This window comes from Rhincodon typus, chromosome 3, assembly GCF_021869965.1.
Source record: "Rhincodon typus isolate 14 chromosome 3, sRhiTyp1.1, whole genome shotgun sequence".
In the NCBI taxonomy this organism is placed as follows: domain Eukaryota; kingdom Metazoa; phylum Chordata; class Chondrichthyes; order Orectolobiformes; family Rhincodontidae; genus Rhincodon; species Rhincodon typus.
Genome location: NC_063334.1, coordinates 50,046,415 through 50,071,818, shown reverse-complemented (window position 1 = coordinate 50,071,818; position 25,404 = coordinate 50,046,415). Strand labels below are relative to the sequence as shown.

The following is a 25,404-nucleotide window of genomic DNA, read 5'->3' as shown; positions in this document are numbered from 1 at the left end:
GGCGAAGCAGACTCGATGGGCTGAATGGCCTAATTTCTGCTCCGACGTCTTATGGGCTTATAGTCCTAGTTGGAAAGTTGGGCGTGGGGGTCATCAAACATGAGATAATGAGAGTTCAGAGACAGTATGTTCCTGTTAGTGTGAAGAGCAAATTTGGTAGGTGTAGGGAATGCTGGATGACTAGAAAAATTGAGGGTCTGCTCAAGAAAAAGAAGGAGGAGGCATATGTCAGGTACAGACAGCTGAGATTGAGTGAATCCTTAGAGGAGTATAAGGGCTTCAGGAGTATACTTAAGTGGGAAATCGAGAGGGGAAAAAAGGAGATTTCAGATGATGTTAGCAAATACAGTTAAGGAAAATCCAAAGAGATTCTACAAATACATAAGGGCAAAATAGTAAGTAAGAAGAGAATAGGGATCCTTAAACATCAATGAGATTGTCTCTCTGTGGTACCACAGGAAATGGGTGAGATACTAAACAAATATTTTGCATCAGTATTTATCGTGGAAAAGGACATGGAAGCGAGGGAACTTATGGAAATAGTGTTATCTTGAAAAGTGTCCATATTAGAGAACAGGAGATGCTGGAGGTCTTAAAATGTATAAAGGTAGATAAATCCCCAGGACCTAATCGGGTGTATCCCAGAACTTTGTGGGATGCTATGGAAGAGATTGCTGGGCCCCTTGCTGAGATATTTGTATCATTGATAGCCACGGGTAATGGGCTCGCTAAAGAGGTCCCATTATTTGAGGAAAGTGGTAAGGAAAAGCCACGGAACCTTACGTCAGTGGTGGATATGTTGTTGGAGAGGAATCTGAGGGACAGGATTCACATGCATTTGAAAAGGCAAGGACTGATCAGAGATGGTCAACATGGCTTTGTGCATGACTCACTAACTTGATTGAGTTTTTTGAAGAGATGACAAAGAAGATTGATGAAGGCAGAGCGGTAGACATTGTCTGTATGGATTTGAGCAAGTCTTTCGACAATGTTCCGCATGGTAGACTGGTTAGCAAGGGGTGAGCTAGCTAATTGGCTACAAAATAAGCTTTAAGCTAGGAGACAGAGGGTGGTGGTAGAGAGTTGTTTTTCAGACCAGAGAACTGTGACCAACAATGTGCCACAAAGACCGGTGCTAGTTACACTGCATTTCATCACTTATATAAATTATTTGGATGTGAATATAGGATGTTTCATTCGTAAGTTTGTAGATGACGTCAAAATAGGTGGTGTAGTGGATAATGAAGAATTTTATCTCAGAGTACAATGGGTCCTTGATCAGATGGGCTAATGGGCCGAGGAGTGGCAGATGGAATTTAATTCAGATAAATGAGATGTGTTGCATTTTGGTAAGGCAAACCAGGGCAGGACTTATACAGAAAATGGTAGGGCCCTGGGGAGTGTTGCCAAAAAAATGAGATCTTGGGGTGTAGATGCATAGTTCCTTGAAAGTGGAGTCACAGTTTGACAGGATGGTGAAGAAGGTACACTTGCCTTCATTATTCAGTGCACTGAGTATGGAGTTGGGATGTCACGTTAGATGTACAGGACATGAAGCCACTTTTAGAATATAGCGCTCAATTCTGTTCTCTCTGCTATAGAAAAGATAAACTTGAAAGGGTTCAGAAAAGATTTACAAGGATGTTGCCAGTTTGAAGGGTTTGAGCAACAAGGAGAGACCTATTAACTGGGGCTTTTTTCCTTGGAGCATTGGAGGCTGAGGGGTGACCTTAGAGACGTTTATAAAATCATGAGGGGCATGGATAGGGTGAATAGTTGAGGTCTTTTTCCCAGAGTAGGGCGTCCAAAACTAAAGGGTGTCGGTTAAGGTGAGGTGGAAAGATTTAAAATGGACCTGAGGGGCAGCTTTTTCATGCAGAGGGTGGTGCATGTTTGGGACGACCTGCCAGAGGAGGTGGTGGAAGTGGGTACAATTACAACGTTTAAAAGGCATCTGAATGGATACATGAATAGGAAAGGTTTAGAGGGATATGGGCCAAATGCTGGCAAATCGGATAGATCAGGTTAGGATATCATGCACAAGCTAGACAGAATGGTCTGTTTCTGTGCTGTATAACTCTATGACTTCTCATGAGATTCTCCTACATTTCTCACCGTAACCCACATTGTTCAGAGCCCGGAAAGATGTTGCCCTAAGAATTAACATAAACAGCCAGAGTTTCAATATTTGGGAAAGTTCTCACGGATCATGTTGTCCTGAATCTGTTCAGCAACATTTTTGAACTACTCACGGAGCTCAGACTTGATAAAGGAAGGTTTTTAGGGAATTAGAAGAATTACAACATAATGATTCCCATGTGTTCCCCAGTGCTTGCTCTGTAATTTATATATTTCTCTATTCACTAGTTTCATTACCCTCAGCTCACTGGAGCCGTTTAGTTCATTTAGGTGGACAGCTGGTTTGCAATGCAGAGTTAACAGTGTGTGTTCATTTCCTACGCAGGTTGAGGTTATCACGAAGGACTCTCTTTAGCCTCTTCCCTTGCCTGACGCATGGTAGCCTTCAGGTTAAATCACCAACAGTTGTCTCCCTCTAATAAGAGCGCAGATAACAAGGTGTAGAGATGGATGAATACAGCAAGCCAAGCAGCAGAGAAGCAGGAAAGCTGACGTTTCGGGCCTAGACCCTTCTTCAGAAATCAGCCGTGTGATCTCTTTAAGGTAACTTTACCCAGCCCACAGTTCATAAACTTCCCTCTTCAATTCCACCTTATTCCTACCAGTGAGAATGTTTGTCTTAGATTTGCCTTTCACGAAATAATGGGGGAAAATAAAATCTTCCATTAAGTAAGGTGTCCCTTATCTCTGAACTGGCTGTTCCTCTGCTGTTCGCAATCGCCACCCTGCTGTTTTTGCTCCTGACTTTGTGGGAAACATTGCTCCCTAAAAACATTCCACGCCTTCTCCACCTCGTCCAGTCCGCCTGCAAGCTCCCAACCTCGTCCAAAAGTCATCTGTGAAGTACCCGTTTCGCAATCTCTCTCCATCCCTTTTGAAAACTCATAGCTAAAGACATTTCCTCCACACACTTGTAGGAATTGTAAGTTTATCAAACTCAAAATGTATTTCATAAGTCTACGTGTCCTTTAAATAGCCCGTCTTCCTAAATGATATTAATTTTTATCTTGTACTACAGTGTCTCGCTGACATGATGTGGAGGTGCCGGTGTTGGACAAGTCAGAAATGACACGGCACCAGGTTATAGTCCATCAGGTTTGTTTGAAAACACAAGCTTTCGGAGCCTCAGTCCACTTTTATGTCTTTCTCAGTCCACTGAGGCTCCGAGGGCTTGTGTTTTCAAATAAACCTGTTGGGCTATAACAGGAACAAAAATAAAGTTGCTGAAAAAGCTCAGCAGGTCTGGCAGCATCTGTGAAGGAAAAAACAGTTAACGTTTCGGGTCCGGTGACCCTTCCTCAGAACTTACCTGATACCGTGTGATTTCTGACTCTCGCTCACACACTGTAGGATACTCCGCTGACTGGTCTACTGTCAAATCAAAATATATTCAAAGTCAATATAATTCGACAGCATTGCAATTTATTTTGTAAATGAGAAGGGTTACAGTAATGACAAGAGAATCCTATGTGTGCACGAGTAAATGATGCCACCAAAATTCATGGTGAGAGTGAAAAAGAAATTAAATGTTTGAAACCAAAGCAATGGTGAGAGTTTAAAAGTAAGGCTGTTCGCTTTTCTTTTCACGAAAAAGGAAAAACGAACTATTCACAATCAAACAGTCACCAGAAATTTCAGCGGCGAGAAAAACCGCCATGAGACACCAGCCTGAGTACTGAGGTCAGCAGGCCTGCTGTGTTCATCCAGCTCTACCACCTTGTTATCTCAGATTCTCCAGCATCTGCAGTTCCTATTATCTCTAAGTACTGAGGTCAGCCGGGCACGCGCCACACTCTCGTAACCGGCTTTTTCATGCTGCCTGGCCTGCTGTGTTCCTCCAGCTCCACACTGTGTTATCTCTAACTCCAGCATCAGCAATTCTCACTATCTCTGACCCTCCCGTGACCGTTAGGTTAAGGTCTGGCTCGCGCGCCCACCGCCGCCGCGGCGTCACGTGGCCAGGCGGGTGGGCCAATTGGTGCGGGCCGTGCGATTCAAATCGTCGCGTGGGCAGTAAGGTGGAAGGCGTGGCGGTTGGAGTACAGGGGAGCGAGCGAGAGAGGGTATCGTAGAGTCGCCGCGGAGCTGGGTGTGTGGTCAGGTTGTCATTTCTCACTTAGTGAATCGCCACTGACTGAGAGACAGACATGGCGAACAAACAAATCTACTACTCGGACAAGTATTATGATGACCAGTACGAATACAGGTAGGAGCTCTGTCATCCGAAATACTTTATGGAATAAAGAGGTATTCCATCTCAGGCATTAATTATGGCCGGACAAACACGCTGTGAAATTCGTAGTTTTGACTTTTTTTTCCTGTCCCTAAAAGTTGATAATCGCGATCGTAGCCGTGTGAATCCAACTTCACCATATCCGAGCAAACGTTTTTACTGCTTCGTTGTGTTGGCAGGGTCAAGATGTTAAATATGTGAGAAATACTTCTCTATATAGACATCTAAGCATTGATAAGCAATAACTGCAGTAGGCCGGGTTGGGTACTGCTCCGGTCTCCGATGTTTTATTGGAAAGATTGTTTGTCAGGATTGGACTTCTTCCCGGTGGAGAGCCGATGATGTGTCCGGTGGAGAAGGCACCGATAACTTACCATAATGTTGTAACCCCTTGCCCCGCCCCCTCCAACCCGCGCTCTCCCGAATGTCCCCGGCTCCCTCCGACACGCTGCTTTTACATCCTGCCGCGCCATCTCGTTAATGATTTCGCTGCATTATGTAACGCATTCCACTGCTCCAGCAAGGTAATTCCTCGTAAAAGTTTCGATTGGTAAATATGAGCAGTTTAACGTTGACCGTCTGTCGCAAAAATGGACAAGATGGCAAAATCTGATTTCAGAAGGATGGCGAATGACTTTTACAGACTATTTTTTTGTTTTTACTGCAAAGCATCGCTTGTGATAATAGTTTCAATTTGTGAGGTCTTTCATGTCTGGAAGTATGATACATACGGAGCAGGGGAACAATCAGGCAAGCGGTGGCAAGGTAGAAATGTCACTACACTAGGCTGGATCTCTGGATTACTAATGTGCTGTGGACATTGGGTTTGAATCTCACCATAGCAGATGGTTGAATTTTGGTTTGGATTTAGCTTGGTTATTGTATAAGATGTGGACAATTTTCCACCTTGTTTGTTAGATATTAGTGCTATAACTGAGCTGGGGTATCTTGGGTAGAAGTGTGAATTTTTTTTGATCTCAAGTGAAGTCATAGAATCCCTACAGTGTGGAAGAAGTCCCCACTGTCCCCTGAAGATCACCTGACCCCCACCCCCACCCCAAATCCCTGTGACCCTGCATTTCCCATCGCTAATCCACCTACCCTGCACACCTTTGTATGGTGGGAGGAAACCATAGCATCTGGAGGAAACCCAAGCAGACACATGGAGAGCATGTGAACATGGCACAGACAATTGCCAGAGGATGGAATTGAACCTGGGTCCCTGGCACTGAGGCAGTAGTGCAAATCACTGAACTACTATGCTGCCCTACAAGTCTTCAGCACTACAACTTGGAGCTGTAAGTGGGCCCAACCTTCTGTAACTCTTTCTACACTTTCTTGATGTGGAGTGGGGTGAATAGAGTAGATAGGGAAGATGCTTGTAAAAGATCAAAAATGAGGACATAAATTTCAAAGTGATGTGTTAACAAAGGAAGCAGGATGTAAGGGAAAAACTCTCTTAGCAAGTAATTGGGGTACAGAATGCAGTATCTGGAAATGTGGTGGAGGCTGGTTCAGTTGAGAGATTTGAAAAGACAACAGAATTGGTAGTAGACTATATGGTCTGTTTCTGTGCTGTACATCTGATTCCCAGGGTGCTGCAAGTCTCTGTGCCATCAGACGTTATTGGAGTAAGTGAGGGTGAGGAATTATAGTCATGATGGGCTGAATGGCCTCCTTTCTGCTGTAACAGTGCTGTGATGTTTCTCCCCTCTTGGGGGTGTGAATCCAATTTAACAAGCAATCTGGCATCTGGAGATCTTTATTGAATTCAAAAATTTCAATGAAAATATGGAAATGGAAACCATGTACCCCCCCACCCCACACTTAAGGAATCTGGTTTACTAAGTACTGAAAGGGTGTAAATCTGCTGCTGGTGCCTGATCTGGTCTACATGTGACTCCTGACCAACTACAATCGGAGAACCAATCCATTTCCAGAGCAACGACGAATGAATTGCAAATGCTGGACGTGCCAGTGATGTCCAGATCCCCTACACAGTATAACAAACTTTGAATTATCCAGTAGGAATATAGATTTGAATGCTGTACATTCTCTTTATACGCCTTTCCAGATCTCAACATGCCAAATTCACAGCTAGTCAAGTACTTTCAAAATATGGTCACCTAAAGTAGGAGACAACAAGGTGCAGAGCTGGATGAACACTGCAGGCCAAGCAGCATCATAGGAGCAGGAAGGCTGACGTTTCGGGCCTAGACCCTTCATCGGAAATGGGGGAGGGGAAGGGGGTTCTGAAATAAATAGGGAGAGAGGGGGAGGTGGATAGAAGATGGACAGGGGAGAAGAGAGGTGGAGAGGAAACAGACAGGTCAAAGAGGCGGGGATGGAGCCAGTAAAGGTGAGTGTAGGTGGGGAGTTAGGGAGGGGATAGGTCAGTCCAGGGAGGACGGACAGGTCAAGGGGGCGGGATGAGGTTAGTAAGTAGGAGATGGGGATGCGGCTTGAGGTGGGAGGAGGAGATAGGTGGGACGAAGAACAGATTAGGGAGGCGGGGACGAACTGGGCTGGTTTTGGGATGCGGTAGGGGGAGGGGAGATTTTGAAGCTTGTGAAATCCACATTGATACCATTGGGCTGCAGGGTTCCCAAGCGGAATATGAGTTGCTGTTCCTGCAACCTTCGGGTAGCATCGTTGTGGCACTGCAGGAGGCCCAGGATGGACATGTCGTCTGCGGAAATGGGAGGGGGAGTTGAAATGGTTCACGACTGGGAGGTGCAGTTGTTTATTGCGACCCGAGCGTAGGTGTTCTGCAAAGCGGTCCCCAAGCCTCCGCTTGGTTTCCCCGATGTAGAGGAGGCCACAATGGGTACAGCGGATGCAGTATACCACATTGGCAGATGTGCAGGTGAACATCTGCTTGATGTGGAAAGTCTTCTTGGGGCCTGGGATGGGGGTGAGGGAGGAGGGATGAGGGCAGGTGTAGCACTTCTTGCAGTTGCAGGGAAAAGTGCCGGGTGTGGTGGGGCTGGAGGGGAGTGTGAAGCGGACAAGGGAGTCACGGAGAGAGTGGTCCCTCCGGAAAGCAGACAAGGGTGGGGAGGGAAAGATGTCTTTGGTGGTGGGGTCGGATTGCAGATGGCGGAAGTGTTGGAGGATGATGCGTTGGATCCGGAGGTTGGTGGGGTGGTACATGAGGATGAGGGGGATTCTTTTTTGGTTGTTATTGCGGGGACGGGGTGTGAGTGATGAGTTGCGGGAAATGTGGGAGACACGGTTGAGGGCGTTCTCGACCACTGATGGGGGGAAGTTGCGGTCCTTGAAAAACGAGGACATCTGAGATGTACGGGAGTGTTAATGCCTCATCCTGGGAGCAGATGCGGCTGAGGCAAAGGAATTGGGAATGGGGATGGCATTTTTGCAGGAATGTGGGTGGGAGGAGGTGTATTCTAGGTAGCTGTGGGAGTCGGTGGGCTTGAAATGGATATTGGTTTCTAGGTGGTTGCCCGCAATGGAGACAGAGAGGTCCAGGAAGGAGAGAGAGGTATTAGAGATGGTCCAGGTGAACTTAAGGTTGGGGTGGAAGGTGTTGGTGAAGTGGATGAACTGTTCGAGCTCCTTGTGGGAGCACGAGGCGGCGCCGATACAGTCATCAATGTAACGGAGGAAGAGGTGGGGTTTAGGGCCAGTGTAGGTACGGAAGAGGGATTGTTCCACGTAACCTACAAAGAGGCAGGCATAGCTTGGGCCCATGTGACTACCACCCCCTTTGTCTGTAGGAATTGAAAGAGAAGTTGTTTGAGGGTGAGGACGAGTTCGGCTAAGCGAATGAGGGTGTCAGTGGAGGGGGACTGGTCTGGCCTGCGGGACAGGAAGAAGCAGAGGGCCTTTGGGCCATCTGTATGGGGAATGCAGGTGTATAGGGACTGGACATCCATGGTAAAGATGAGGTGTTGGGGACTGGGGAATTGGAAGTTCTGGAGGAGGTGGAGGGTGTGGCTGGTGTCACGGACGTAGGTAGGGAGTTCCTGGACAAAGGGGGAGAAGATGGAGTCCAGATAGGTGGAGATCAGTTCGGTGGGGCAGGAGCACGCGGAGACAATGGGTCAACCAGGGCATTCAGGTTTGTGGATTTTGGGAAGGAGATAGAAGCGGGCGGTGCGGGGTTGGGGAATGATGAGGTTGGAGGCCGTGGGTGGGAGTTCACCTGAGATGATGAGGTTGTGGATGGTTTGGGAGATGATGGTTTGGTGCTCGGAGGTGGGGTCATGATCAAGGGGGCGGTAGGAGGAGGTGTCGGAGAGTTGGCGTCTGGCCTCGGCGATGTAGAGGTCAGTGCGCCATACTACAACTGCGCCTCCCTTGTCCGCAGGTTTTATGGTGAGGTTGGGATTGGAGCGGACGGCTGCACGTTCTGCGGGGGAGAGGTTGGAGTGGATGAGAGGGGTGGAGAGGTTGAGGCAATTGATGTCTCGACGGCAGTTGGAGATGAAGAGGTCGAGGGAGGGTAGGAGGCCTTGGGGTGGTGTCCAGGAGGAGGGGGTGTGTTGGAGGTGGGAGAAGGGGTCAGTAGAGGGAGGGTTAGGTTCACGGTTGAAGAAGTAAGCGTGGAGGTGGAGGCAGCAGAAAAACTGTTCTATGTCCAAACGTGACCAGTATTCGTTGATGTGTGGGTGGAGGGGGACAAAAATAAGCCCTTTACTGAGGACTGACCGTTCGTCCTCAATAAGGGGGAGGTCTGGGGGGATGGTGAAGACTCGGCAGGGCTGGATATAATCTAATAAGTTATACCTTTTTTTTTCTAACTGCTTCTTGAACTTGTTCACCTAAATTGAATTATGTCACCTGTTTTAGTATATTTGCAATCTCTCAAGCTTGTTTGGGAACTCAGAATCTGTGACATCAAAGTCAGTTCTAGACTGGATGGGTATAAGAATAGGAAGGTTTAGAGGGTTATGAGCCAAATACTGGCAAATGGGAGTAGAGTTTATGTAGGATCTCTGGCTGGCAATGACACGTTGGACTGAAGGGTCTGTTTCCGTGCTGTACATCGGACTCCCAGGGTGCTGCAAGTCTCTGTCATCAGACACAATTGGAGTAAGTGAGGTTGAGGAATTATGGGAATGTAGGAGATGGTGTTGGCCTTCCAGTCCCTCAAGCCTGTTCTGTTATTCATTGAGATTGTAGTTGATTTGTGGCCTAACTCCATATACCTGCCATTGGCCCCTTTATCCCTTAATATCCTTGTGCTTAACAAAATTTTAAATCAGAAATTTTAACAACCAATCCAACATCAATTGCTATTTGTAGAAGAGTTCCAAACATTCACCACCCTTTTGTATGTACCTTCCTAACATCTCTCCTGAATTGTCTGGCCTGAATTCTCAGACTATGCCCCTAGTTCCAGAATCTCCCAACAAGTGGAAGTAGTTATCCTTCTCTGACCTGTCTTTTTTTCCTGCTAATACCTTTTTGTAGATTCAATCAAATAAGAACATAAGAACTAGGAGCAGGAGTAGGCCGTCTGGCCCTTCGAGCCTGCTCCGCCATTCAATAAGATCATGGCTGATCTTTTCATGGACTCAGATCCACTTACCCGCATTCTCACCGTATCCCTTAATTCCTTTATTGTTCAAAAAAAATCTACCTTTTTTTAAAAACGTTTACTGAAGTAGCGTCAACTACTTCACTGGGCAAGGAATTCCATAGATTAACAACCCTCCAGGTGAAGAAATTCCTTCTCAATTCAGTCCTAAATCTGCTCCCTCTAATCTTGAGGCTATGCCCTCTTGTCCTGTTTTTTAAACCCTCTAAATTCTAGAGAAAGTGGGCCTAATTTGTATCATTGCTCCTCAGAACCTAACACTTGAAGTCTCTGTTCTACTTTCTCTGAGGCCTTCCTAAGGTGTGGTGATGTAATGCAAAACGAACTTGGAAGTGTCATTTTAAAAGCAAATGATTTGGTATCTGTCAAGTTGAAAACCTTTCTTGTTCATTAACTGCTTGATACTAATCACACCATAATATTCATTTGCAAAGTTCAGCAAGATTGTTTGTTTAGTACAGAGAGTGAGCATGAATGATTTAAAGTGGCTGATGGGAGTGTTCAGTGGAAATGGGCTAGATTCCAGGAACTTGGTTGGAACAATAACAATACATTAGAGAACCTCTAATTGTAAAATATAATTTGTTCTTACAAATATACGTTTTCACTTTCAACATTGCAGAATGAATGTCAGCTTCTCATTCATCATGTTATATTCAGGCCTAATTGAGATTTGAATATACACCGGAGAGCTCTGGGTTTATAGTTGTTTTTCTTGTAAACATAATTACATAATGATACTCAGTTGTTTCTGCTACCTTTTTTTTAATGTATTACATCCAGCAGTTCTCAATATTTCACAGAAGTCACCATCAACTGTGTTGCACTATCACTGATCTTCTTGTTTTCTCAGTAGGTTTTTAACTGCATAGACTGGTTTATTTGTCACCTTATTTAGCATGTTTTTGAGTTGGGAAAACTTGCTTTTAACAGGACGACCAGGTGGAAGATTGCTATAACCCACTGCAACCTGATAACTGAATAGTGGTGAATTCCCAGGTTCCAACTTTTGTAGAAAATCTGGATAACACTTAAGAACCAGGCAGGCAAGACATGGCACCTTGCTTCCCATGTCAAACATGAGGAACTGCTCAACTTGGGGCTGTAGTCATCCAAGTTAGAGCATTGTCTTCATGCCCTGAGACATCCATTTCTGCATGGCATCACAAACATTCACTGTCTTAGCTAAAGCTGCTCAGTGGATCTTTGGCTTTGAAATATCACTTTCTAAGCAACACAAATTTTCTTAAAAGCAGCTCCTAATAATTGTCTGTTAGATGCTGTGGGCTGTCACCACAATTTGTAACCTTGTTAGCCCAACTTTAACTTGATGTTAATGAAGTGAAGGATAAGAAATTGACCTGGCTGCTTGAGGAATGTAGCCAGAAATAGCATCAGGTATGTCAGAAAAATGAGGTCCTAAATGAGTGAAACAACAATTATGTTACATGCTGTTGGCAGAAACCTTCGATATGAGGCGGGACTATTGATATACTATACAGTTGAGAATGTTAGTGGATATTTACACTCCCAGAGGAGGAGACCCCATGACAGAGGCCAGCATGTGAGTACAAAAGACAAAGCTGTGTTTACAACCATCTTGAACCAGAAGTGCCAAGTAGATGGTCTGCCTCTACCACCTCCTGAGATCTGCAGCATCATGGATGCAGCACATCCTATTAATTTGATTCACTTAACTTTAAGAAATAGCTGATCAAAATAAACACAGACTGGGGCTCTCAATCCAAATTGTCATACTGGAGATTTTTTATTTTACTCTAGAACTAACCATGCCTCTGATCAAGCTGTCCCAGTACAACTAAAACTGGCATCAATCAAACATGGTGGCATTGAAGAGCCCTAGTGTAATTGAAGTCAAATGAAAATTGGAGAAAATACTCAGATGGTTGGTTTCATACATAATGTAAAGATTCTTATTGACCAGAAACAATTGGATGCTGTAGCAATGTGCACTTTTACATATTGTTGACTGAGAATTTCCACCTGTTACTGGTTATATAGGTTGATGTTCAACCTGTTAGCCATTCTGCTCCAAGGCTGAATTTAAACTTAGAATTTCTGACTCGTGCAGAAACTTTACCACTGCACCATGACTTTGACACTATTGGCATACCTACAACAAATGGTAGTGTGGAATAGTTTAATTAAGCCAGCTGGATGATGCCTGTCTGCTAACTAGAAGTTTTTAAAAACTAGACTGTCAGAGCTGATGATGAGCACCATGCTATCAAATGACTTTAAAATGGGAGTTTATATTTTATAAAAAGCACATGGTGTAAGCATGGACAGGACATGTGGAGTCAGACTTTAGTAACTGCTAACTTTTCTCCCCCTTTGTGGGTGGATTTCAGTGACTACCCTTTTTAATCTGAGTCCATCTTGCCCCAACACTAAAATGTTAAATTGACCCTTTTTTAAAATAGGAAGCAGATTTCAAGTAGAATTTGTCAAATTTAACATAGAGTAAAACTGGGTAAGTGCAAGAAGTGGATTTCACACAAATTTAAGAATCATTCTTGATGTTTAAGTGACTTTTTTTATTCACTTGTGATGTGATGTCACTGGCAATGCCAGCATTTATTACCCATCTCCAATTGCCCAGAGGATAGTTAAGAGTCAACAACACTGCTGTGGATCTGGAGTCATATCACATGTAGGTCAGACCAGATAAGGATGGTGGGGTTTTTTCCCTTCCCTAAAGGATATTCGTTTACTATATGTTTGCCAGGCTATGTTACTAAACATTTTAGTCTTCTTTGTTTCAGTTCAAGCAGATAAATATTTCTGTGGTGCTGGTTAACCAACCATTGATATACAGCTGATTAATTCTAAATTATATCTGTGCATAAGTTATGACAGCATGTTTATTTTTTTTGGCCATATTCAAATTATGTACTACCAAGCAACTATTTACAACATTTTGTAAAATATAGCATTCATAACTTCACTTCCATCTGCTATTAGTTATGCTATCAGTATTTTTCTGCTGAATATTTGAACTTCATTGTCCTAATTGTCAGGACTAATTAGTAATTTGGAGCTGCATCATCTATTGAACAATCCCAGATTAAATAGCTGACTTCTATAAATATGAACAAAATATTTAGTTCTGTCTGTTATGTAACCTGATTTCTTTTTAACAGGCATGTCATGTTGCCCAAAGAGCTTGCAAAGCAAGTACCAAAAACTCACCTTATGTCTGAAGATGAGTGGCGCAAGCTAGGTGTCCAGCAATCTCTGGGCTGGGTTCACTACATGATGCATGAACCAGGTATTACAATTAAAGAATTAAAATCCTTTTTCTTTTCATTGCATTTAGTCCTTTCCTAACCCAAAATATTTTAATGCATATATCTTTTATTTGCTTATTGCAGCATGTTGGACTTGCATTCTTCTTAGCTAGATGCTGTGTTATATTTTTCAAAATATAGAACCTCGTGAGTCTGTTGTTGATGCTGACAAAGGTGCCACTCACAGGTTGTGGTTAGTTTTGTTTTGTTTGGGAGGGGTTAAGAAGCTGCAGGGGGAGAATAAGTGATCCTCTGACTATCTCTTGCATTTATGCTTGCTTGTGTAGTCCTATGAAAGCTGCCTGCTGGTGCACTTGGGACATTCTTTTATGACTGGTGGGTGCTGGGAGGCACAGTGGGACATGTAGATATGAGATTTGTTTTGTTTTATGTTCTTTATTAGTTACACTATTCAAACAGAACAATTAGGTGCCTTCTAATAAGTTACTCAATTCCCTTCTACAGTTTTAAGAAAAAGCATGTACGAAGCCACTTTGAATGCAAGTTTTTCCTGTTGGGCAGCATTCTGGCTCACTTCTGTTTTTCAGGTTTTTGTCTTTAGGTGCGTGAAGTTGCTCATTATAGTACACCAGACTGCAGTAAATTGTTCTTAACATGTAGCTTTTTTGTTTTTGCAGCTGTATTAAATTCTCTTATTCAGGAGAATTTTGCAGCTATTTGGAAGTTTAACCTTGGGAATGATGAAACCTGTTTCCATGAGCTCTTAATGAACTTCAACATTAAAACATAGAAAATGGAGCATAAGTAGGTCATTTGGCCCTTCAAACCTAATATACCATTCATTCATCATTACCCATGGTTTGATAATCCAACTCTAACCTGTCTGCTTTTTCCCCATATCCTTTTTGATTCCTTTAGTGCCCCCCCACCCCAAGTGTTTATATTCAACTCCTTGAAATTTTCCAAAGTTTTTTTGACCTCTCTACTACTGAAAGCAGTCAATCCACAGGTTCACCACTCTGAAATTCTAAATAGTTCACCTGTATCCTTTCTTTTTAAAAGGTGAACCTTGGTTCTGGATGAATCCTCCCTCCCTATTTCTGCATGCCCTCCCTCTTATTATTATTCGCTATATTATTCTCTTTGATTAGGGTGTAGCTTGCTAGGCCAACATTTATTGCCCAGTTAGGAGTTACCACATTGCTGTGGGCCAAGGTCAGAAGTCAGGTAACACGAGGTTATAGTCCAACAGGATTATTTGATATCACAAGCTTTCAGAGTGTTGCCTCTTCGTCAGATGAAGCAGAGAGAAGCACACGGGCATTGAATTTATGGACGGAGATCAAAAGATCATGCAAAGTGGAGTGTTGACAGACCAAATAATAGGTCTCTGGCGATCAAGTGTCAGATGGTGTGAGAAGTGTCAACAGCTGAATAGCAAATAAAGCAATGACCTATTATCCAATCAAATGAGACAGAAATAATTACAAAAATTAAAGTGTGCTGGAGACAAACCAAATGTTTGGAGTAACATGATAGACATGAGTCACATGCCAGTGGTCTAACCACAGAGTAATAAGTAACCCAAAACTCTACAAACTAAGGTAGAGAGACCATAACAATTTATCAAGGTGATGGTGTCAAAACAGGACTGAAAAGAAGATTTTACACATACAGAATAGTGTAATAGGGTCACGTGTAGCACGCCATGAACCCAAGTTCACGGATAGGGCCATCTTCATGGGTACGGAACTTGGCTATTGATTTCTGCTTGGTGATTCTGCGTTTATCTCTAAGGCCGCCTTGGAGAACATTTACCCAAAGGTTGGAAGCTGAATGTCCTTGACTGCTGAAGTGTTTCCTGACTGGGAGGGAACATACCTGTCTAGCCATTGTTGCACAGTGTCCATTTATCCATTGTAGCGTCTGCATGGTCTCACCAGTGTATCATGCCTTGGGCCATCCTTGCATGCAGCATATGTGACTTGATCAATGTTGTCTCTTATGAGAATGTGCCATGTAAGCAGCCTTTGAGATACGCAACGCAGAACTGCCTACTGGAAACTGATGGCCAAGTTCCATACCCATGAAGACAGCCTCGAACTTGATCTTGGATTCATGTTGCACAACAGTGTGACTCCTCCAAACTGCTGTATCTGTAAAATCTTCCTTACTGTCCTGTTTCGGCTCTGTTGCCTTGAGCAATTCTCTTATGATGTCTCTACCTTAATTAGTTTGTACAGTTTTGAGTTACTTTCTAGTCTGGTTAGACGCATGACATGTGACTCTTTTGCTATCATGTTATTCCAGTCATTTGGTTTGTTTCCAGCACCACCCTTTTTAAAATTTTTTTGTAATTATCTCTCTACCTCATTTAATTGGTTTATAAGTCTTCCCTTTGCCTTTGTTAGTCAGCTGTTGACACTTACACTGTCTGACATTCTTGATCACCAGAGACCTATTCAGCCTGTCAGTACTCCACTTTGTATGCGTGTGCTACTCTGTCATCTGACAAAGGCACAGTGCTTTGAAAGCTTGTGATTTCAAATAAACCTGTTGGACTGTAACCTGGTGTCATGTGACTTCTAACCTTGCCCACCCTAGTCCAACACCAGCACCTCCACAACATGAATGCCTGACCAGATAAACATGGCTGTCACCTTCCCTAAAGGACATTTAAAACAATAACACAATTGACTGTAAACTTGTGGTCATTTTAGAGTCTTAATTCCAGATGTTTATGAATTCAGCTTTGACCATCTGTTGCAGCAGGATTTGAACCCAGCTCTTCTCTTTTCCACCCCCCGCCCTGCCCCAAACATTATCTGGGTCTAAAGTTCTTTAGTAGGTTGTGGATGCTGTGGTTGGTTCCCTCACTAAACTGGTTTGTTAGTTCGCAGATATTTCACTACCCTGCTGGGTAACATCATCAGTGCAGCCTCAAATGAAGCATTGTTTGTGTTTTCCTGCCTGGTATTTAAACTCTGGGGTCCTTTGGAATTGGTTACCTCATTTACAGTTTTTTTTTCTTTCAGTGGTATGTATAGGGTCTGATTCTACATGTTTATTGATGGCCTTCTTGGTGGAGAACCAAGCCTCTAGAAATTCCTGTGCTTGTCTCTGATTGGGACAACATCAGGGTCCTGATGTTCCCCAGCAGGGTAATGAAACGTCTACGAGCAAACCAACCACAGCATTATTTGGGTCTCTTGCTTAACAGTTCAGTGATAATGCCACTAGGCGATTGCCTCCCCCAATTGTTCCAACCTCCAGCAAATGAGTGATTGAATTGTTTAGGACGATATATCAGCCACCTTACAATTTTCTGCCCTGTATCTATTTGCAAAAGCTTGTAGAAAAACCTTTTTTATCACTATCGCTATATATTGAACGTGGCTGTTAACAAAAGTTATGGATTTCCATGGTTAACTGAAATTCAGAAGCTTTGGTTTTCTGTTTTAGTTGGGAAAGTAGATGCTGGAGAATGAATGTTGTTTTGGCGGTGAATGTGAAACTAATAGAAACAATTTTTGCAGGAAACACGTAAATAACATCCTGCTTTAGGACAGGCTTCATCCAGACTACAGAATTGTTGCAAGTAAATACAGTAAAGACTATGCATTGTTTGGTGACTGAGAGGAACATAATCCTGAGCAGAAGGTGGTTTCTTGGCACTGCGTGGATTTGCTTAAAGTGATGCCTTTTATCACTTGACACCTGTATTTGATCTTGGGGAGAGCTGCAAAGTTGGCTGGTGAATACTGCTGTTTCAGCATCTCTATATGCAATATTTACATTACTTGCTATGACCAGCAGAGGTCCCGCATGTACTTTCTTAAAACAATTCAAGGAAAGGAGAGAATTTTGAGTTTGGGTGAACTTAACCGAAACTGCATTTTAACCTGCAGTTAGAGGTGGCTTTCTCCTACCAAGTAAAGCACTTTCAAATTTGACAAAGCATTCATCAAACAGATTCACTTGCTTTTTTTTTAAAATATGATTTTGGAGTTGCTCCAGGATGTAGTGGTCACATCCATAACTATCAAGTCACAGCATCTGCTAAGTGAATGGTTAATCAGGGATGATCAGTCTTTGAAACTTTAAATTCTTTAAGTGTTGCATACTGTGTAAAAACAAAGCATTTTTTCCGTATGCTTTAAGTTGATTTAATAATGAAAATTGCAGATGTGATTAAATGTACTGCTAAATTGGTGCTAAGTTTCTTTTCTTTTTATTTCTAGAACCACACATTCTGCTATTCCGAAGACTCCTTTCTAAAGACCAAGAAAAATAAATCTTTCTGGAAATTTCTGGACTTCCTGTTTTGTAAATATTGTAGTATTCAGTGAATACATTTAATTGTACAAATTTGTTCAAACCTGTATGAGCTGTATTCTAAACAGCAATAGAGCTCATTGTGGTACAGTGGGTTTAGACTGCTAAGATGTGTATTTAAAAGAGATACTAGCAGTTGAAATGATCTTGGTTCCACTCAAGAAATTTACAGTATGCTGTTTACTTTTTCTTCTTTTGATGGATGCCATTTGTGAATAAATTTATAATTGCACCTCTTTGGATTCCTGGACTCTGTTTGTTTGAATAAGTTTTTAAACTTTTAAGGGAAATATTTTTATTTGGGAGGGGAAGCTGGACTATGAATATGGGTTTCACATAAATGTAAGTTGTTTGTTCAAAATCCAGGCTGTTTTTTTTTTAAACTAACAAAGGCCCTTGTATCACAAGAACAGCCTTTCAGCCTACCAGTACACATGGTAAGTGATTCAAATGGAGAAAGAAACCTACACTGACTGCCAAGTCAGACACCAATCTGCACAGCTATTTCCTCTTTGATTTCAAATCTCCCTTGACATGGTTAAGTTTTTTTTCTTGGATGAACTCCAAACAGTGAAATTCACAGCTGATCTGTGTGGGAGAGCTCCCATCAAGGGAACAGCTGAATGGCTTTTTTTTTAAAAGTGTCACCTTGCTGTTTATTTTGTAAAGTTACAATAGTGAGTAGAGTAGGTTTTGTTTTCTTGATCTATCTCTTGATCAAATTTTAAAAATATAAAACCATAGGTACTAAGTTAAGCTTGAGCAGTTTTTTTTTAAAGCAGTAAGACTGCTAGATCTGTAGATAGTTGAGGTGCAAATATGGCCTTCAGTAGAGTGATGTGCTCTTCCTGTTGGATGTGGGGAAATTAGGGAGAGTTTCCATGTTACTATTGATCCTGTCTACAGAAGCTAGGAGGGTGTGATGGATGGCTGCTATAGGAAGGGAGGAAAACAGTCAGGTAGTTGGGTTACTGCCAGGAAAGGTAGGAGATGGAGGCAGGTTGTGCAGGAGTTTCCTGTGCCTATCCCCATATCAAACAAGTATGCTGTTTTGGGAAATGTAGGGGGTGATAGACTCTCGGGAATGTAGAGCCAATCTCCGTACCGTAAACCTAATGTAACAAGTGGTACATCAAGTTACAAGCATTTGGGTTTTTTTTTTGTGATGGGGATTCTGGGGACTCTAGTCAGAGGCACAGACAGATGTTTCTGCAGCCGACAGTGGGAAATGAGCATGGTGTTACCTCCCTGGTGCCAGGATCAAGGATATCTCTGAGAAGGTGCAAAATATTCTCAAGCAGGGGAGGGATCAGGAGGTTGTTGTACACATCTGGCCTAACAACATAGGATCACATCCCTTTTCTTGAGGAGAGAATAAAGGATGTCCTCTGATAGTAATATGGATAGATATTACTCCTGGTGCCATGAGCTAGTGAGGAAAGGGAGGAGGAGGATTGAGCAGATGAATGAATGGCTGAGGAGCTGGTGCAGGGGAGCATGATTCACTTTTTTTTTCGATCATTGAAATCTCTTCTGGGGTAGAAGTGACCTGTATGAGAAGGACGGATTGCACCTGAATTGGAAGAGGACTAATATACTAGTGGGGAGATTTGCTAGAGCTGCTGAGGAGGCTTTAAAGTAGTTTGTTTGGGGGGTGTGGTGTTTAGAGGACGACTCCAGGGAGATCCTGAGGAAAGGGATCAGTCTGAGACTGGTACAGCTGATAAAAGGAGCAAGTCAAACAGTTGGGGCAGGCAGGAACAAAGCAGAGAACGAGGTAGGACTGATGCACTTCATTGATTTCGGTGCAAGAGGCCTAACAGGTAAGGCAGATAAACTCAGCATGATTGGGAACATGGAACTGGGATGTCATAGCAATTACAGATGTGGCTCAGCGATGGACAGGACTGGTAGCTTAATGTTCCAGGGTATAGATGCTATAGGAAGGATAAAAAGGGGGGCAAGAGAAGAGAAGGGGGAGTGGTGTTTTTGATTAGGGATAATATTATGCCTGTACTTGGGGAAGATATTCCTGGGAATATGTCCAGGGAAGTTTATTTATGTAGAACTGAAATAAAAAAAGGGATGATCACCTTTTATTGGGACTGTACAATAGACCCAACCCTCTTTCCCCACCCCCTCTCCCCAAAATAATGGGAAATTGTGAAACAAATTTGTAAGGAGATCTGTTATCTGTAAAAATAATAGGGTGGTTATGGTAGCGGATTTTAAGTTTCCAAACATAGACTGGGACTGTCATAGTGTTAAAGGCTTGGATGGAGAGGAATTTGTGTGTACAAGAAAATTTTCTGATTCAATATGTGGATATACCTACGAGAGAAGGTGCAAAACTTTGATCTACTCTTGGGAAATAAGGCAGGGCAGGTGACTGAGGTGTCAGTGGGGAGCACTTTAAAGTTAAGGTCAAAATTGCCTTACTCCAATTTAGATGGTATTAGATAGGAATTTTCAAAAGTTGATGTGGGGGAGGCTATTTGCAGGCAAAAGGAAGTAGGAGGCCTTTAAAAATGAGAAGAGTCCAGAGATAGTGTTCCTGTTTGTGTGAAGGGCAAGGTTGATAGGTACAAGGAATGCTGGATGACTAGAGAAATTGAGGTTTTGGTCAAGAAGAAGAAGGAAACAAATGTCAAGTATAGACAGCAGAGATCGAGTGAATTCCTAGAAGAGTATAAAGGCAGTAGGAGTAGACTTAAGAGGGAGTTCATGAGGTCAGGTAGGGGACATGAGATAGTTTTGGCAAATAGGATTAAGGAGAATCCAAAGGGATTCTACAAATACATTAACGACAAAAGAATAACTAGGGAGTGATTAGGGCCCCCTAAAGATCAGCAAGGCCACCTATGTGTGGAACTGCTGGAGATGGGGGAGATACTAAATGAGTATTTTGGGCCTGTGTTTACTGTGGAGAAGGATATGGAAGATATAGTATGTGGGGAAATAGATAGTGACATCTTGAAAAATGTCAGTAATACAGAGAAGGAGGTGTTGAACATATTAAAATGCAGGGACCTGATCAGGTGTACCCTAGAACTCTGTGGGAAGCTAGAGAAGTGATTGCTGGGCCCCTTTTTGAGATATTTGTATTGTCGATAGCCACAGGTGAGGCGCTGGAAGACTGGAGGTTGGCTGACTTGGTCCCACTATTTAAGAAAGGCGGTAAAGAAAAGCCAGGGAACTATAGACGGGTGAGCCTGACATCGGTGGTGGGCAAGTTGTTGGAGGGGATCCTGAGGGACAGGCAAGGACTGATTAGGGATAGTCAACATGGCTTTGTGCGTGGGAAATTGTGTTTCACCAACTTGAATTTTTTGAAGAAGTAACAAAGAAGATTGATGAGGGCGGAGCAGTGGATGTGATCTATATGGACTTCTGTAAGGCATTAGACAAGGTTCCTTGTGGTAGACTGTTTAGCAAGGTTAGATCACATGGAATACAGGGAGAAATAGCCATTTGGACACAGAACTGGTTCAAAGGTAGAAGAAGAGGGTGGCGATAGAGAATTGCTTTTCAGTCTGGAGGCCTGTATCCAGCTGTGTACCAAAGGGTCCACAGCTTTTTGTCATTTATATAAATGACATGGATGTGAATGTAGGAGGTATGTTTAGTTTGCAGACGGCAACAAATTTTGAGGTGTAGTAGACAGCGAAGAAGGTCACCCAGAGTACCATAGGATCTTGATGAGATGGGCCAATGGACTGAAGAGTGGCAGATGGAGTTTAATTTAGATAAATGTCAGGTGCTGCATTTTGGCAAGGCAAATCAGGGCAGGACTTGTTCACTTAATGGTAAGGTCCTAGGGAGTGTTGCTGAACAAAGAGACCTTGGAGTGCAGGTTCATAGTTCCTTGAAAGTGGAGTCGCAGGTGGATAGATAGTGAAGGTGTTTCGTATGCTTACCTTCATTGGTAAGTACGTGAGTATTGGAGTTGGGAAGTCATGTTGAGGCTGTACAGAACATTGGCTAGGCCACTTTTGGAATACTGTGCAATTCTGGTCTCCCTGCTATAGGAAGGATGTTGTGAAATTTGAAAGGATTCAAAAAAGATTGACAAGGATGTTGCCAGGGTTGGAGAGTTTGAGCTATAGGGAGAGGCTGAATAGGCTAGGGCTATTTTCCTTGGAGCATTGGACGCTGAGAGGTGACCTTATAAAGGTTTATAAAATCATGAGGGGCATAGATAGGGTAAATAGACAAGGTCTTTTCCCCAGGGTGGGGGAATCAAAAACCAGAGGGCATAGGTTTAAGGTGAGAGGGAATAGATTTAAATGGGACCTAAGGAGCAACTTTTTCACGCAGAGGATAATGTGTGTATGGAATGAGCTGCCGGAGGAAGTGGTGGAGGGTGGCATAATTACAACATTTAAAAGGCATCTGGATAGGTACATGAATAGGAAAGGTTTAAAGGGATATGGGCCAAATGCTGGCAAATGGGATTAGATATATCTAGGACATCTGGTCGGCATAGATGAGTTGGACCAAAGGTTTCTGTTTCTGTGCTGTACATTTCCATGACTCTACTGTGCTAACACAATGCTTTTCTAAGCATGTACAGAGTCTATATCCCTCTACTCCCAGCTTATTTATGTATCTGTCTAGATGACTCTTAAATGTTGCTATTGTACCCGCTTCCACCACCTCCTTTGGCAGACACTTGCCACCCTCAGTATTTTTAAAAAAGACAAGTTGCCTCTCATATCTCCTTTTAAAATTGCGCCCTTTTACCTTCAAGCTATGTCCTTAGAAATCAACATTGATATGGGGGGTGGGGGTGGGGGTGGGGGTGGTGTGGGTTGAGCACGGGAAGACTGACTATCCACTCTCTCCCTCCGAATTTTGCAATCTTCTGTAAGGTTGCCCTTCATCCTTCAATGGACAAACTTGGTTTGGCTTCACTTGAACAACCTCTCCTCATAGCTAATACCCTCCAAACCCAGCAAAGTCCTGGTGATTTTTTTCTGTACCCTCTCCAAAGCATCCAGATCCTTCAGGTAGTGTGGCAGCCAGAACTGTACCCAATATTCCAAATTTGGCCCATCTAAAGTTATTAACAGCTGCAATCGTTACACTCTATGCCCTGACCGATTGTAAGCAAGCATGCCATATGGCATCTTGGCCACATTATCCAATTATGTTGCCACTTTCAGGGAACTGTGGATCTGAACACTTGGATACCTCTATATTGTTGATGCTGCAGAGGATTCTGCTATTTACTGTATACAGCAAACTTTGTTATAACCAGCACCTTTATGAACTGGCACTCTTGATAAACTGGAAAAACTTATTTACACGATAAATACACGGATGTATATTATTGCATTGTCTGAGTAGTCCGTTGAGGGTGAGAGAAGGCTGTTTATTGGCAAGTTTTATTTAAGGCAAAGTTGCATTATTTAAGTGATTTTATGCTGTATTATAATAGTAACCATGATGTATTATACTCCCTGCATTACATTTCTATTACTTAGTGTGCATTTTACATTGACTGTTTAGACCTCTTGATCAACTGTTACACTCCTGGTCCCATAGGTGCCAGTTAATAAAATGTTTGCTGTATTTTCCCTCCTGCGTTAGATCTTCCAAAATGCATCATGTCACGTTAGTCTGGATTAAACTCCATCTGCCATATCTCTGCCTATGTCTCCAGCCTATCTATATCCTGCCACGTGCTCTGATACTCCTCACTCTCTGTAGTTTTCCCCCAATCCTTGTCTCATCCGCAAACTTACTAATCATGCCATATACATTCTCCAAATCATATACATACTAAATATATATACAGGGGATCCAGCCCTGATCTCTGCAGAACACCACTTGTCTCCAGTCAGGAAAAACCCATCCACTGCTACTTTTGTCTTCAATGACTAAGCCAGTTCTGTAGCCATTTTACTAGCTCACTGTGGATTACATGTGACTTCACTTTTTTCTATCAGTCTGTCATGAGGGACCTTGTCAAAGGTTTTGCTAAAATCAATCTAGACAACATCCATCACCCTGTGCACATTAACCATCTTTGTCACTTCAAAAAAGTGTTGAGAGACACAACATTCTGTATGCAAAGCCATGGTGCCTATTGCTAATAGGTCCATATTTTTCTGAATGTGAGTTAAATTCTATCCCAAAGAATCTACTCCAAGAATTTTGCAACTACTGACAAAAGTCTTCAACTGATGAAGGAGCAGCTCTTTGATAGATTGTGATTTCAAATAAACCTGTTGGACTATCACCTGGTGTCATGTGACTTCTGACTTTGTCTACCCAAGTCCAATACTGGCACCTCCATATCATGACTGATGTATGCTCACTGGCCTGTAATTTCCCACATTATCCCTTTTTCCCTTAAACAAAGGAACAACAGTGGCTATTCTCCAGTCCTCCTATGTTGAAAGAGGATACAGAGATTTTGCACAAGGCCCCAGCATTTTCCTCACCTGCTGAAGACAGACAAAGGCCTCAAAGAATACAAAGATAGCAGGAAAGAATTCAAACAAGGACTTAGGAGAGTAAAAGGAGCTAAGAAATGTCTGGCAAACAGGATTAAGGAAAATCCCAGTGTTTTATACATATATAAGGAACAAGAGGGTAGCTAGGGAAAGGGATGTCCACTGAAGGACAAAGGAAGGAATTTATATATGGAGCTGGAGGAATTGGATGTGGTCCTGAATGAATACTTTGTATCACAATCCACAAAGCAGAAGGACGCAGTGGATGGTGAGTCTTGGGAGGAGCTGTTGATATTCTAGTTGATGTTAGAAAAAAAGTTTTGGGTGATGTGAAAAGCAAAAAAGGTAGACAAGTCCCCAGGACCTGATGGGATCTATATATATAACCAAGCTCTAGGTTCATGGGCCTTAACTGTCTTACTCCTTGCACTAAAACAAATACATCTCAGACTGTCTGTTCTTCCTCTTAGTCTTACTGGTCTTAGTCTCTGACTCCTCCTCAGTCGTTTTACTTGCTGAGCTACAGCTCTGTTTCCTGACCCCCTGCCAGACTAATTTAAATCCTCTCAAGTGGAACTAGCAAATCTCCCAGGCAGGGTTTTGGTACCCCTTCAATTTAGGTGCAATCTGCACTTCTTGTACAAGTCACACCTGCCCTGGCAGACATCTCAATGATCCACATACCTGAAGGCCTCTCTCCTACACCAACACTTTAGCCACGTATTTAACTGTGCTATCTTCCCGCTCTTAGCCTCACCAGCTTGTGGCACAGGAAATAATCCCAAGATTACAACCATAGAGGCTCTGCTTTTCAACTTCCTACCTACCTCCTGAACTCCATTTGCAGGACCTCATCTCTCTTACTGCCTATGTTCTCCGTACCAATATGGACCACAACTTCTTGCTGCTCACCCTCCTGCTTCTGTGCCCGTTCAGAGACATCCTTGACTCTGGCACCAGGGAGGCAACAACAAACTGGAGTCTCACTAGCAGCCAAAGAAATACCTATATGTGCCCCTGACTATAGAGTTCCCTATCACTGCTACTTGCCAACATTTCAACCCTCCCTGCTGTACAACAGTGCCAGTCCTGGTGCCACTGATCTGACTGCTGCTGCTGCTTTCCTCTGAGAAGCCACCACTCCCTCAACCCATCAGCATCCAAAACAGCATAATTGTTTCAGAGGGCAATGACCACAGGGAGGTCTTGCACTGCCTGCTCACGCTTATTAGTCTTCCTGGTGGTCACTCAACTCTTCCATGTCTGGATATCTCTTACTAGTGTTGTGACAAGCTCACTAAATGTGCAATCCATGACATTCTCAGCTTCATGGATACTCCATTTTAGGGCCATCTGCAGCTCCAGGTGCTCCTTGTGGCAAATCAGGAGCTGCAGCTGAAC

The 25,404-nt window shown here is 43.1% G+C and overlaps 1 protein-coding gene across 1 annotated transcript; it reads left to right on the top strand.

The window, feature by feature from the left end:
• The first annotated feature begins 3,906 nt into the window (after positions 1-3,906).
• Positions 3,907-17,774, top strand: LOC109915184 (cyclin-dependent kinases regulatory subunit 2). Its single transcript, XM_020514794.2, has 3 exons — positions 3,907-4,345; positions 13,100-13,227; positions 17,449-17,774. The coding sequence occupies exons 1-3, from the start codon at positions 4,287-4,289 to the stop codon at positions 17,499-17,501; spliced, it is 240 nt and encodes a 79-aa protein (XP_020370383.1). The 5' UTR covers positions 3,907-4,286; the 3' UTR covers positions 17,502-17,774.
• Positions 17,775-25,404: the final 7,630 nt, after the last annotated feature.